At 45.9% G+C, this 12,771-nt stretch overlaps 1 protein-coding gene across 1 annotated transcript in view; it reads left to right on the forward strand.

Annotated features, from left to right (window-relative positions):
- Positions 1 to 12,771, forward strand: part of NXN (nucleoredoxin) — a 78,998-nt gene that overhangs the window by 43,224 nt on the left and 23,003 nt on the right. Inside the window, exons 2-5 of the mRNA XM_087972143.1 lie at positions 3,154 to 3,271; positions 5,005 to 5,138; positions 6,628 to 6,728; positions 8,098 to 8,204. Coding sequence (XP_087828269.1) covers positions 3,154 to 3,271; positions 5,005 to 5,138; positions 6,628 to 6,728; positions 8,098 to 8,204 — 460 coding nt within the window. The remainder of the gene's footprint in view (positions 1 to 3,153; positions 3,272 to 5,004; positions 5,139 to 6,627; positions 6,729 to 8,097; positions 8,205 to 12,771) is intronic.

Below are 12,771 nucleotides of genomic sequence, written 5' to 3' on the forward strand. Positions count from 1 at the left end.
TGTTAGAAGAATCCCGAGACGGTCACAAAGTAAGAATCACATAACCCCGTGAGGATAAACTTGAGGGAGAAATTTAAATGCAATGGATTTTTATTGTTGTAATATATCTAACTAGCTGGATACCAGTGCTTCGCTACAAAACTATGTGGTCGGGCTTAGTTTTTGGGGAGGAAAATAAGGAAAAATAATTCTACCTCTGCCTACCAGCATCCATTGGCATTCATCTGGCCAGCGTCCTGTCAGGGTGTGTGAGAGTTGAGGGCTGTTTGGAAACTGAAACAGTATTTGCTGTGTGAGCAAGAAGGAGACAGCAAGGAATCAGGGCGTGGCTTAGCTCAACTGTTCTGTACTAAAGCTGGTTGCTGCTGTGAAACGGAAACTGAATCTCCTCTGCTTGTGTTTTGCATTTGTAACGGATTTCTTTTCAGGTGGGGAGGGGGAGTAGAACTCTTTAGCATCAGAGCGTGTTAATAATAATAATGATAATACACAAAATACTAATGCTCCGATGATCATTTCGAAAAATCCTTTCTTAGTGAGCACCTAGAAGCCAAGAGGAACATACATGCCAAATTTCAAGTTTGTAGGCTTTACAGTTCTGGAGATTTTGTGATGATGCATGAGTGCTATGTTTCGCTTTATAGATTGAGTTGAATGAATTAAACCTATCATGTAGTTTCGTGTTTTGGGTTCTGGGTTTAAAATGAAGGTTTCCCTCGCCTTCATATATAACATTTGAAGTTTGTAAAATATCAAACCCTAGAAAAGTTGTTTTCTCCCTCTAGGGTGACAAAATTTGAAGTAATATAGGGAATTCTTTTGTTCTACGCACAACTACAATTGAGCCTAACATTTCCGTTGCTAAGTGAGAAGTGCGTTAAGTGAGTTTTGTCCCATTTTGAATGAATAAATGAATGAATGAATTCTTTTATTGGCCAAGTGTGATTAAACACACAAGGAATTTATCTTGGTGCAAATGCTCAGTGTACATAAAATATTTAAATGTACCTATAAAAGATTTATGACTTTTGTTAAGTGGGTCGCTGCAGTTGTTAAGTTAGTTACATGGTTGTGAAGTGAACTCTGGCTTTCCTCTGGACTTTGCTTGTCAAAAGGTCACAAATGTGACCCCGGGACACTGCGACCGTCATAAATACGAGCCAGTGGCCAAGTGTCTGAATTTTGATCATGTGACTATGGATATGCTACAATGGTCGTAAGTGTGAAAAATGGTCATTGGTGACTTTTTTTCAGGGCTGTTGTAACTTTGAACTAAATGATCACTAAATGATCATTAAATGGTCACTAAATGATCTGTTTTTTTGTCGAGGACTGTAGTTTTTTTTATTTACTTCTTCCTGCAAGGAATGAATGATTTAAGAGGAGCAAATTTTGCATTCGCACCCAGCACGCCCTCGAAGCAACCTTCCTCCCTTCCTTAATAAAAAATAAGATGAGGGATGCATATTTTCCTCCTTCCCGCTTCCCGTTTTTGTAGCTACTCATTGTACGTTGATTTAATCCATTTAGTGCAAAAGAATCCGGTGGCTGAATAAACCAGATTTTATTTCAGATTTTGTGTATGCGTGTGTGTGTGTGTGTTTTAAGATGCATTAATTTAAGGCTTTGGCAGTTTGTGGGTTTGTGGGTTTATTGGATCACAACTCCCATTGCGCACAGTCAGAGGGGCCCCTGTGGGGTTTTTTTTTTTTTTTGTAATCCCATAGATTTGGAAAGGAAACCGCCAATTCACCAACTGGCTTCCTGAGAACGAATTGTTAAGAGTGATGCGAAGCTGTTTACAGTCTGAATTGTGAACCAAAACCAGGCACTGTGCGGCTTATAATAATTATTATACTATTTAAGTCGTCCTCAACTTACAACTAGAATTTTGGTTGTTAAGTGAGTTGCACCTAAATTTTACGACCTTTTTTGCCGTGGTTTTTAAATTAATCATCACAATTGTTATGTGACTCAATCAACTTGTTATATAGATCGTCCACGACTTGTGGCTGGAATTTTTGTTGCTAAGCAAGGCGGTTGTTAAGTGAGTTTTGCCTCCTTTTAACAATCACTTTGGCCTTATAATTAAGTGAATCACTGCCGTTGTTACATGAATCAGTCGAACATTACATAGATGGTCCTCAACTTATGACCAGAATTTCTGTTACTAAACATGACGGTTGTTCAGTAAGTTGCGCCTGATTTTATGACCTTTTTTGCCGGGATTGTTAGGTAAATCTTTGCCGTTGTTAAATGAATCTCCTGGTCGTTAAACGAATCCGACTGCCCCCTCATTGACTTTGTTCTCCAAAAGCTGGCCCGGCTGGGAAGGTCACAAATAGAGATCATGTGATCTCAGTTTGCTGCAACCGTTGTACCCTGTTTCCCCGAAAATAAGACCTACCCTGAAAGTAAGTCCTAGCTCGATTTTGACATGTGCACCCAATATAAGCCCTATCCCCCAAAATAAGCCCTAATTAAGACCCCGCCCACTCCAGAGTGGATGGGTAAAAATTAAGCTAGGGTGGGGATGAGGGAGTGACTGTCCTACTACTTACCTTTGGACAGTTATAGTCAGGCCTTGCACACCCTGACACCTGCTTTGCCAGCCCATTTCTTCTGCAGCCGGCAAGGCTGGCCTGGCTTTCCTGAAGGCTTCTGGAGCTGAGAACAAAGCTCTAGATCGATCCACAGCTCTTTTATCGGCTGTAGAGGCCTTCAGGAAAGCCTTGCCGGCCGCAGAAGAAGTTCCTGAAGGCCTCTGACCGCGAAAAGGAGGGCGGGGTTGACACCTGCAAATGACGTTAGTCAGTGGATGACGTCTCCCAAAAATAAGACCTGATGCCTTTTTTGGTGGCAAAAAATATATATAAGACAGGGTCTTATTTTCGGGGAAACACGGGTAAATATTGCCAGGTGCCCAAATTTTGATCATGTGACTGTGAGGGGGAGGTTGCTGCAATGGTCATATGTGTGAGAACTGGTCATAAGTCACTTTTTTCAGCATTGCTGTAACTTTCAAACGGTCCCTAAACGAACGGTCGTCAATGGAGGACGGCCTGCATAAAGCTAATTTCTTTCCTTTTTTGCATTTCTGGTTCCATTGTGTGTTTTTAATTCTCTTTTCTTTCTTTTTTTCTGCCCTTCCAGTTGAAACTATGGAACAAATTCCGGGTGTCCAACATCCCCTCGCTGATATTTATAGATGCCAACACTGGGAAAGTGGTTTGTCGGAACGGCCTCTTGGTGATCCGAGATGACCCAGAAGGTAAGAGGAGACCGAATATGGTCTCGTTAGGCCAATATTCTTCCTGTCCATCTAGGTACAGAGCTGGGGGAATGGATGACCTTTTATGAGTTGTGGACTTCAACTCCCAGAATCCTTGAGACAGGATGGGGAAGGATGGTTGTGGACTTCAACTCCCAGAATTCCTGAGGACAGGATGGGGAAGGATTAAACTTGTCTTCTGAGCCAGTAAAATGTCTTGTGGACTTCAACTCCCACAATTCCTGAACTAGCATGGGGAATGATGGCCCCTTTATGACTTGTGGACTTCAATTCCCATAATTCCTGAGGGAGGATGGGGAATGAGTGCCCCTTTAAACTTGTCTTCTGAGCCAGCATGGGGAACGATGTCTTGTGGACTTCAACTCCCAGAATTCCTCAGCCAGCATGCGGAACGATGGCCCATGCTAGCCTACAGGCTGGTTCAGGAATTCTGGGAGTTGAAGTCCACAAGTCATAAAAGGGCCATCGTTCCACACCCCACCTTCCTATTCTAACCAAAGTTGACCTTTTCCCCATCATTCTCAGAGTTGGAATGAGGTGGATGTTATCTTAATTTTACATATTTATGTATTCCTGTCTTTATTATTTTTATTAATAACTCAAGGCAGCAGATATACTTCGAATGCTTCTTCCTTCGGTTTTCCCCTCAACAACAACCCTGTGAGGTGGGTTGGGCTGAGAGAGAGAGAGACTGACCCAAAGTTACCCAGCTGGTTTTCATGCCTATGGCAGGATTAGAACTCCCAGTCTCCTGGTGATTGGCCCTAAGTTACCCAGCTGGCTTTCACAACTAAGACGGGACTAAAACTCACCGTCTCCTGGTGATAGGCCTAAGTTACCAAGCTGATTTTCATGCTTAAGGTGGGACTAAAACTCTCCGTCTCCTGGTGATTGGCCCAAAGTTACCAAGCTGATTTTCATGCTTTAGGTGGAACTAGAACTCACTGTCTCCTGGTGATTGGCCCAAAGTTACCAAGCTGATTTTCATGCTTTAGGTGGAACTAGAACTCACTGTCTCCTGGTGATTGGCCCAAAGTTACCAAGCTGATTTTCATGCTTTAGGTGGAACTAGAACTCACTGTCTCCTGGTGATTGGCCCCAAATCTGATTTTCGTTGCTTAAGGTGGGACTAGAACTCACTGTCTCCTGGTGATTGGGCCAAAGTTACCAAGCTGAGTTTCATGCATAAAGTGGGACTAGAACTCACTGTCTCCTGGTGATTGGCCCATAGTTACCCAGCTGGGTTTCATGCTTTAGGTGGAACTAGAATTCACTGTCTCCTGGTGATTGGCCCAAAGTCACCCAGCTGATTTTCATGCATAAAGTGGGACTAGAACTCACTGTCTCCTGGTGATTAGCCCAAAGTTACTAAGCTGATTTTCACGCTTAAAGTGGGACTAGAACTCTCCATCCCCTGTTGATTGGCCCCAAGTTACCAAGCTGATTTTCATGCTGAAGGTGGAACTAGAATTCACTGTCTCCTGGTGATCAGTCCAAAGTCTTCCAGCCAGCTTTCGTGCCTAAGGTGGAACTAGAACTCCCCGTCTCCTAGTTTCTAGCCTTGATGCCTTAACCACTGGACCGAACTGGCTCTCGTTCTTTGAAAGTTGGGTTGGTACGTAAACATTTTAATTAAGTCAATAAATAAAAATACCATTCAGCGGCATCCCATGGCTCTTGACCATTCTCTTTCCGCTTTCTTTCCTCCCCAGGCCTGGAGTTCCCGTGGGGTCCCCGGCCATTCAGCGAGGTGGTGGCCGGCCCTCTTCTCCGAAATAGCGGGCCTGCCCTTGACAGCAGCGTCTTGGAAGGCTCCCACGTCGGGGTTTATTTCTCTGCTCACTGGGTGAGACCCCCCTCTTCTCCTCAGTCCTTTCCAGGGGGGTCTCGAGGTGTGTGTGTGTGTGTATCTCTATTTGCATCTGGGTTGTCCTGAATCTTTCCTCATTCCTTGAAATTGCACAAATTTGGCTTCTGGTTTAGCTTATGGGGCGTTCTAGACCAGGGGTCCTCAAACTTGGCGACTTTTAAGACTTGTGGACTTCAACTCCCAGAATTCCCCAGCCAGCCTGGCTGACTGGGGAATCCTGGGAGTTGAAGTCCACAAGTCTTAAAGTCGCCAAGTTTGGAGATCTCTGTTCTAGACTGCTGACCGGTTGGTTAGCAACCGTTTGAACAGGCATCAGGCCTACCTGAGGTGGGTGGGTAGGGGAACTTTATGACCTGGAATCAGAGATCCAATGGTGTGTATAGGGCCGTGGCGGCTAACCTTTTGGCCTCCTGTGCCCAAAATTGTGCGCGCGCTTCCATGCTCATGCCAGGACCCAGAAGGCAATGTCCCCGCATGCCCCCTACGCATGTGCGCGCAATCCCCACCCACCCACCTCCGCCACCTGCACTGCGCTCACAGCCGGTTTGAGGCCCTTTTCGGCCTCCCAAAAGCTTGAGGAAGGCTTCTGCAGGCTTCTGCAAGCTTTGCAGGCCGAAAACTAGCCCCGTTTCGTCACTTCCAATATTTTTGGAAAAACGGGAAGTGACGAAAGGGGGCTATTTCTCGGCCTGCAGAAGCCTTCCTCAAGCCTTTGGAAGCCCGAAAAAGGCCTCAAACCGACCAAAAATCAGCTGTGAGTCGCGCACATGCCCAGTGAGGTAAGTTTGCCTGAAGGGCGCATGCCGGCACAAATGCTCTGCGTGCCACCTGTGGCACACGTGCCATAGGTTCGCCATCACAGGTATAGGGGGCCTCCAGGGTCATGTGACCGCACTCCTGAATCCCTACAGGTAGTCCTCAAGTTACGACCAGAATGGAGCCCCAAATTTCTGTCGCTAAGTGGGACACATGTTCATTTCCCTCCCATTATACGAGCTTTCTGGCCACATTTGTGAAGTGAATCCATGCAGTGAAGTTAGTAACACAGGTGCTGAGCGGATCTGACTTTTCCCCGTGGATCGTGACCCCGGGACACTGCGGCCGTCGTAAATATAAGTCAGTTAGCATCCGAATTTCAGTCCCCTGACTATAGAGATGCTAGAATGGTCGCAAGTGTGAAAAACGGTCACAAGTCATGTTTATCGGTGCCGTTGGAACGTCGAATGGTCACTAAATGAACTGTTGTAAATTGAGGACTACCTGGTTTGTTAAGATTCTAGTACTCTGTGTGTATCAGTTTGCCAGCCTGCTTGTATATTATCCTAGTTATTTCTGGCACTCGAAGAGAAAAGTAGGGGGAATTTTTTTTTTTGTAGGATATCAAGAGCTTCCCTAGAGGAGCCAATTCCTGGGCTGTTTGCCTTAATTTTAACTTCTTTTTTTAAAAAACTTTTTCTTTCTGCAGTGTCCACCCTGTAGAAGTCTCACTCGGGTTCTGGTGGAATCTTACCGGAAAATCAAAGACGCTGGTCAAAAATTCGAGATTGTCTTCGTTAGTGCAGACAGGTAATTGAATATGAATCCCAAACTCTGGGGCATAAACCCTGTTTGCTTTTTTAAGCCCTTTTTATACCTGGGTGGAACGGAGCTCAGTGATGTATTCTGAGCCCTCCTTTTTGTATAAAAAGGGGAGGGAGGGAGGAAGGAAGGAAGGGAATGAAGAAGAGAGAGGGAAGGAGATAAGGAAGGAGGAAGGAAAGAGGAAGAAAGGAAGGAGGGAGGGAGGGAGGAGAGAGGAATAAAAGAAAGAAAGGGGAAGGAAAGAAGAAGGAAGGAGAAAAAGGAAGGGAAGGAAGAAAGAAGGAAAATGAAGAGAAGAGGAGAAGAGAAGAGAAAATGACATGGGGAGAAGGAAGGAAGGTTTGGAGAATGAAGAAAAAAGAGGGAAGATGGAAGGAAGGAAGGTTAAGAAAATAAGTGAAGTTAAATGAAGGGGATGGAGGCAAGGAAGGAGAGACAGGTACAGGAAGGGATGGAAGAAGGAGAGAGTGAAGAATAAAAGAAAGAAATGGAGAAAGAAAAGAAGAAAGGAAAAAGGCAAGGAAGCATAAAAAGGGAGGGAGGAAGAAAAGGAAGGCGTAATGGAGGGAGGGAGGGAGGGAGGGAGGGAGGGAGGGAGGGAGGAAGGAAGGAAGGAAGGAAGGAAGGAAGGAAGGAAGGAAGACCAAATACACTGGTACAGAGTATGGCTCAATAGTAGTAACTGTGAGAAGGAACTCACTCAAATACAAGCCAGCCGTGTGCAGCCGCCGCCAAAAAGGCCAGTTCTAGGCTGCATAAACAGAGGGATAGAATCAAGATCACATGAAGTGTTACTACCACGTTATAATGCCTTGATAAGGCCACACTTGGAATGCTGTTGGAATCCAGTTTTGGTTGCCACGATGTAAAAAAAGATGTTGAGACTCTGGAAAGAGTGCAGAGAAGAGCAACCAGGATGATTAGGGGACTGGAGACTTAAAACATATAGAGAACAGTTGCAGGAACTGGGCCTGGCTAGTCTAGGGAAGAGAAGGACCAGGGGAGACAGGATAGCAGTCTTCCAATATCTCAGGGGCTGCCACAGAGAGGAGGAAGGGTCAAGCTATTTTCCAAAGCACCTGAAGGCCAGACAAGGAATAATGGATGGAAACTAAACAAGGAGAGAAGCAACCCTAGAACTGAGGAGAAATTTCCTCACAGTAAGAACAATTAACCAGTGGAACAACCTGCCTCCAGAAGTTGTGGCTGCTCCAACACTGGAGGTTTTTAAGAAGAGACTGGATCAACAATGGACTGAAATGGTGTAGGATTTCCTGCCTAAGCAGAGGGTTGGACTAGAAGACCTCCAAGGTCCCTTCAAATTCTGTTATTCTAATTCCTATATTCCCTGTAGGTCGGAAGAGTCGTTCAAACAATATTTCAGCGAGATGCCCTGGTTATCGGTACCCTACCCCGATGAAGGACGACGGTCGCGTCTCAATCGGCTGTATGGCATTCAAGGCAAGCAAAATTAACTCCTTTATAGATTTTATCAAGACTGGTGGGTAGTTTTGGGCATGTCTACTTAATCCTAACCCACACCCTGCTGATCTGTTCTAGCTTCTTTCCTAACCAAAATAAAAAATAACAGCGTAATCTATCTATATATAAAATCGAAAGACCACTCACGCATCATCACAAAATCTCCAGAACCGTAAAGCCTACAAACTGGAAATTTGGCCCGTACGTTCCTCTTGGCTTCTAGGTGCTCACTAAGAAAAGATTTTTCGAAATGACCATCAGAGCATTTACAGTATTTCCTATATTGTTATTATTATTAACACGCTCTGATGCTAAAGAGTTCTACTCCCCCTCCCCACCTGAAAAGAAATCTGCTCCAAATGCAAAACACAAGCAGAGGAGAGGAGTTTCAGTTTCAGTTTTAGTTTCAGAGCAAGCAACCAGCTTTAGTACAGAACAGTTGAGCTAAGCCACGCCCAGGCTCCTTGCTGTCTCCTTCTTGCTCACACAGCAAATACTCTTTCAGTTTCCAAACAGCCTTCAAAACTCTCTCACACACTGACAGGACACTAGCCAGAGGAATACTGATGGATGCTGGTAGGCCGAGGCAGAATTTTCCCCCCCTTATTTTCCTCCCCCAAAACTAAGCCTGATCACCTAGTTTCGTAGCGAAGCATGGGTATCCAGCTAGTATAAATATAAAAGTCATAAAATCGGAACAAATACCCTGTTTCTCCAACAATACAGCCTCCCCCAATAGGAAGTCCCAGCATGTTTTATAGGCATGAAATGAAATTAAGCCCCTCCCCCAAATTAAGGCCTATATTAAAACATGCAAAATGAGGGGAATGGTGGGGGCTTGCCGTTAGGAAGTACTTTGTTGCACACCCGGATATGGTGCTGCCTGCGTTGACCCCGATACGAAGTGCCCCACCAACACCGAGGTCAACATCCAAGCCATCGCCGCCCGCCCGAAGATGCAAGGGGGGGAAATTAAGACACCTCGAAAAGACGGCCTAGCCATTTTTCAGGGCTCAAAAAAATAAGACCCGGCCTTATTATATGAGAAACACGGTAAATGTGATAAACACTTCCATCATCGGACGATAATTTAAGAAATTTAAAAAAATATTAAAAACGGAAAAGGGCAGACTTGATGGGCCACTAGGTGTTTTCACGCCAACTGTTTTTGATGTTTCTATGACTCGCCGTACAAGCATTATAGCCCGGGCTGAATTATGGTCATAAGTCGAGGAATAGTTGTCCATTAGAGCAGTGATCCCCAACCTTTTTATGGCGCGCCCGGTGCCGGCATCAGTTGGCGCCGCCATCTTTTGATGAAAAAGTGCTCCGGTGAGCTTTTTACCCGGAAAAGCTCACCGGAAGCACTTTTTCATCAAAACAAGATGGCGGCGCCCAGCAAACCAGCAGCCCGGTAGGACTTGTTCCACGGACGGCACCGGTCCGCGGACCAGTGGTTGGGGACCCCTGCATTAGAGCAGTAATCCTTGCCATAACCCTGCAAAGGAGAATTAAAAACACGGTGGTTGGATGCTTTCCAGGCCTCCAGAAAATGTCAAACTGCATTATTCACACAACAACCCTGCAGTGTATAGCTGGTCCTCAACTTATGGCCACAATTGAACCAAAACCTTTCCGCAGCTAAGCGAAACATTGGCTAAGTGAGTTTTGCCCCCATTTTATAACCTTTCTTGCCACCACTGTTAAGTGAATCCCTGCAGTTGTTAAAGTTAGTTACCCGGTTGTTAAGTGAACCGGGCTTCCCCGTGGACTTGGCTTGCCGGAAGGTCGCAAAAGGGGATCACATTGACCCCGGCACGCCGTAGTGGTCATAAATAGGAGTCAGCTGCCGAGGGTCTGAATTTTGATTACGGTAACCATGGGGATCCTGCAACGGTCGTAAATGTGAAACACGGGTCCTAAGTCACTTTTTCCAGTGCCTTTGTAACTTGGAAAATTGGTCACTAAATGAGCTGTTGTAAGTCGAGGACTACCTGGAGATTGTACTGTGGGTGCTTTGAATTTTCACTGCTAAGGAACAGGCTACGGGGTGGGGGGGGGGAATGCAGGGGGATGCCATATTTTAGCTCAGAGGTTCCCAAACTTGGCAACTTTAAGACTTGTGGACTTCAATTCCTAGAATTCAGATAATCAGTAGGAGTCCCTTTCAGATAATCAGTAGGAGTCCCTTTATTAGCTCCAACTTTGCCCCCAAAGTCCTGGTTACCTTCTGGGCTGGAGAAAAACTCTCCCAGGAGCAGCCTTGGGCTGCAGAGAATCAAGTCCAAAACGTGGTGAACAAAAACTGTAACTACAAGTCCCAATCAAGGCAAAAGGAGGTAATTAGTCCGACAGGGCAGGAGCAAAAATTCCAGACTTGAAGGCACGGCAGTAACTCAACACGGTTGGGAGAACGCCAGGAACACAGATGAGCCAAGTCAACACAAGATAAACTCACGTTTGTTCCCAGCAGACGCCCTGCTCAGCTTGCATCCCTTTTAAACTCCCTTCCCAGCTGTGGCTAATGAAGGGAATCAGGGCCCTTTCCTCCCCCGTAAGCCATGCAACCACGTTGCTCCCTTCTCCGTTCCTGCCTGCGTGCCCTAGGATGAAGAGGGGGTAGGCCTGGGCCTTCCTCTGAACTCCCTCTCCCTTGTTCTACATCTTCCCCTGCTCTGCCCAGCTGGACTTTGCCCTTCCCCAGTTTCCTCGTCTTCCCGACAGGGGCATGACACTCATCTCCAAATTTGGGGGGGTGAGGGGCAACAATCGCATTTGCCTTTTCCGCAGGGCATCACACAAGTGGCCTTTGGGGCAACTCCCTGTTATGGTTGTGGTTTTTTTGGTGTGCCTCCTGAAGAGGGAGGGCGGGGAGGGCCGTGGCCGCATCCGGCAGGAAATCCGATTCCAGAACAGCTGAAGAACAGGTGGCTGCTCCGGACAGGCTGGCTCCTAACCTGGATCGGGTTTCTCCCGCAACGGGTGGATTTGACGGCAAGAGACAGCAAAGATCCTGGGATCCCTAAAGGTGAAAATAGAAAGGCTGCGACTTCATTTGGGTCACGTTCTTGTCCCAACTGATCTTCAAAATCTGCAAAAAAAAACCACAAAAAAAACCCAAACCCCAGCCTTCTGCAGGTTTCCTTCCTCCCTCCCTCCTTCCATTCTTCTTTCCTTTCTCCCTTCTCTCCCCTTCCTTCCTCCTCTCTCTTTCCTTTCTTCCTTTGTTCCTTCGTTTCTTCCTCCCTTCTCTGTACTCCCTTCATTCCTTTCTCCTTTTTTTTCTTGGTTTCTTCCTCCCCTTCCTCCCTTCCTCCATTCTCTCTCCCTCCTCCCTTCCTCCTTCTTTCTCCCTTCCTTCGTTCTTTCCTCCCTCCCTCCCTCCCTTCTTCTTTCTTTCCTCCCTCCTTCCCCTCCTTCTTTCTTTCTTTCCTCCTTCTCTCCCTCTTCCCTTTTCTTCCTCTTCCTTTTTCTTTCTCTTCCTTTCCTTTCTTTCTCTACCTTTCTTTATTTTCTTTTCCTTCCTTCCTTTTCTTTCTCTTCCTTTTCTTCCTTTCTTTTCTTTTTCTTCTTTTCCCTCCTTCCTTCCTTCCCTCCTTCTTTCCTCCCCTCTCCCTCTTCCCTTCTTTTCTTTCTTTTCTTTCTCTACCTTTCTTTTCTTTCTCTACCTTTCCTTCCTTCCTTTTCTTTCTCTTCCTTTTCTTCCTTTCTCTACCTTTCTTTATTTTCTTTTCCTTCCTTCCTTTTCTTTCTCTTCCTTTTTTCCTTTCTTTTCTTTTTCTTCTTTTCCCTCCTTCCTTCCTTCCCTCCTTCTTTCCTCCCCCTCTCCCTCATCCCTTCTTTTCTTTCTTTTCTTTCTCTACCTTTCTTTTCTTTCTCTACCTTTCCTTCCTTCCTTTTCTTTCTCTTCCTTTTCTTCCTCATCCTTTCCCTCCTTCCATCCTTCCTTTCCCTCTCTCCCTCCCTCCTCTATCCTTTTCCTTGAAAATCGAAGATGCCGTCTGATTCCAACAAATCTGAATGATTGCAATGGACGGAGGCTTCACACACACACACACACACACACACACACACACACACACACACACTGCACTCCCCATCGCACAAGAAAATTCCCAGCCACTAATTCCACAGGCGGGCTTGGGTGCTGAAGTGCAGTGGGCGGAGTAAAGCCGAATAGGCTCAAATCACCCTCTTCACTCAAGAGGCATGTTGTTAGTCCAAAGACCGTTTTGGAGGCTGAACGTTAGACAAGCAGTTTGGGAGCCTGTCCAAGATCTGAATCCGCAACCTTGGAACACGGAGGGGGCCGAAAATCAGCGCACAAAACAGTCGAGTTTGGAAAGCGAGATGCTGGTTTGCAATACGCACAGGTTCCGCAAAAAATTGCCCACACAGGTACTCCTTGATGACGTTCCTTTAGTGACTGTTCAGCGGCCCTTTAAAAAAGTGACAAGACCATTTTTCAAACATAACGACTGTTGCAATCATGTGATCCAAATTCAGATTGCTTGGCCAGTGACTCGCTTTTATGACGGTTGCAGCA

Source organism: Notechis scutatus, chromosome 1 (genome assembly GCF_049901735.1).
Source record: "Notechis scutatus isolate UNSWTSFEM ecotype Mainland chromosome 1, rNotScu1.2, whole genome shotgun sequence".
NCBI classification, from domain to species: domain Eukaryota; kingdom Metazoa; phylum Chordata; class Lepidosauria; order Squamata; family Elapidae; genus Notechis; species Notechis scutatus.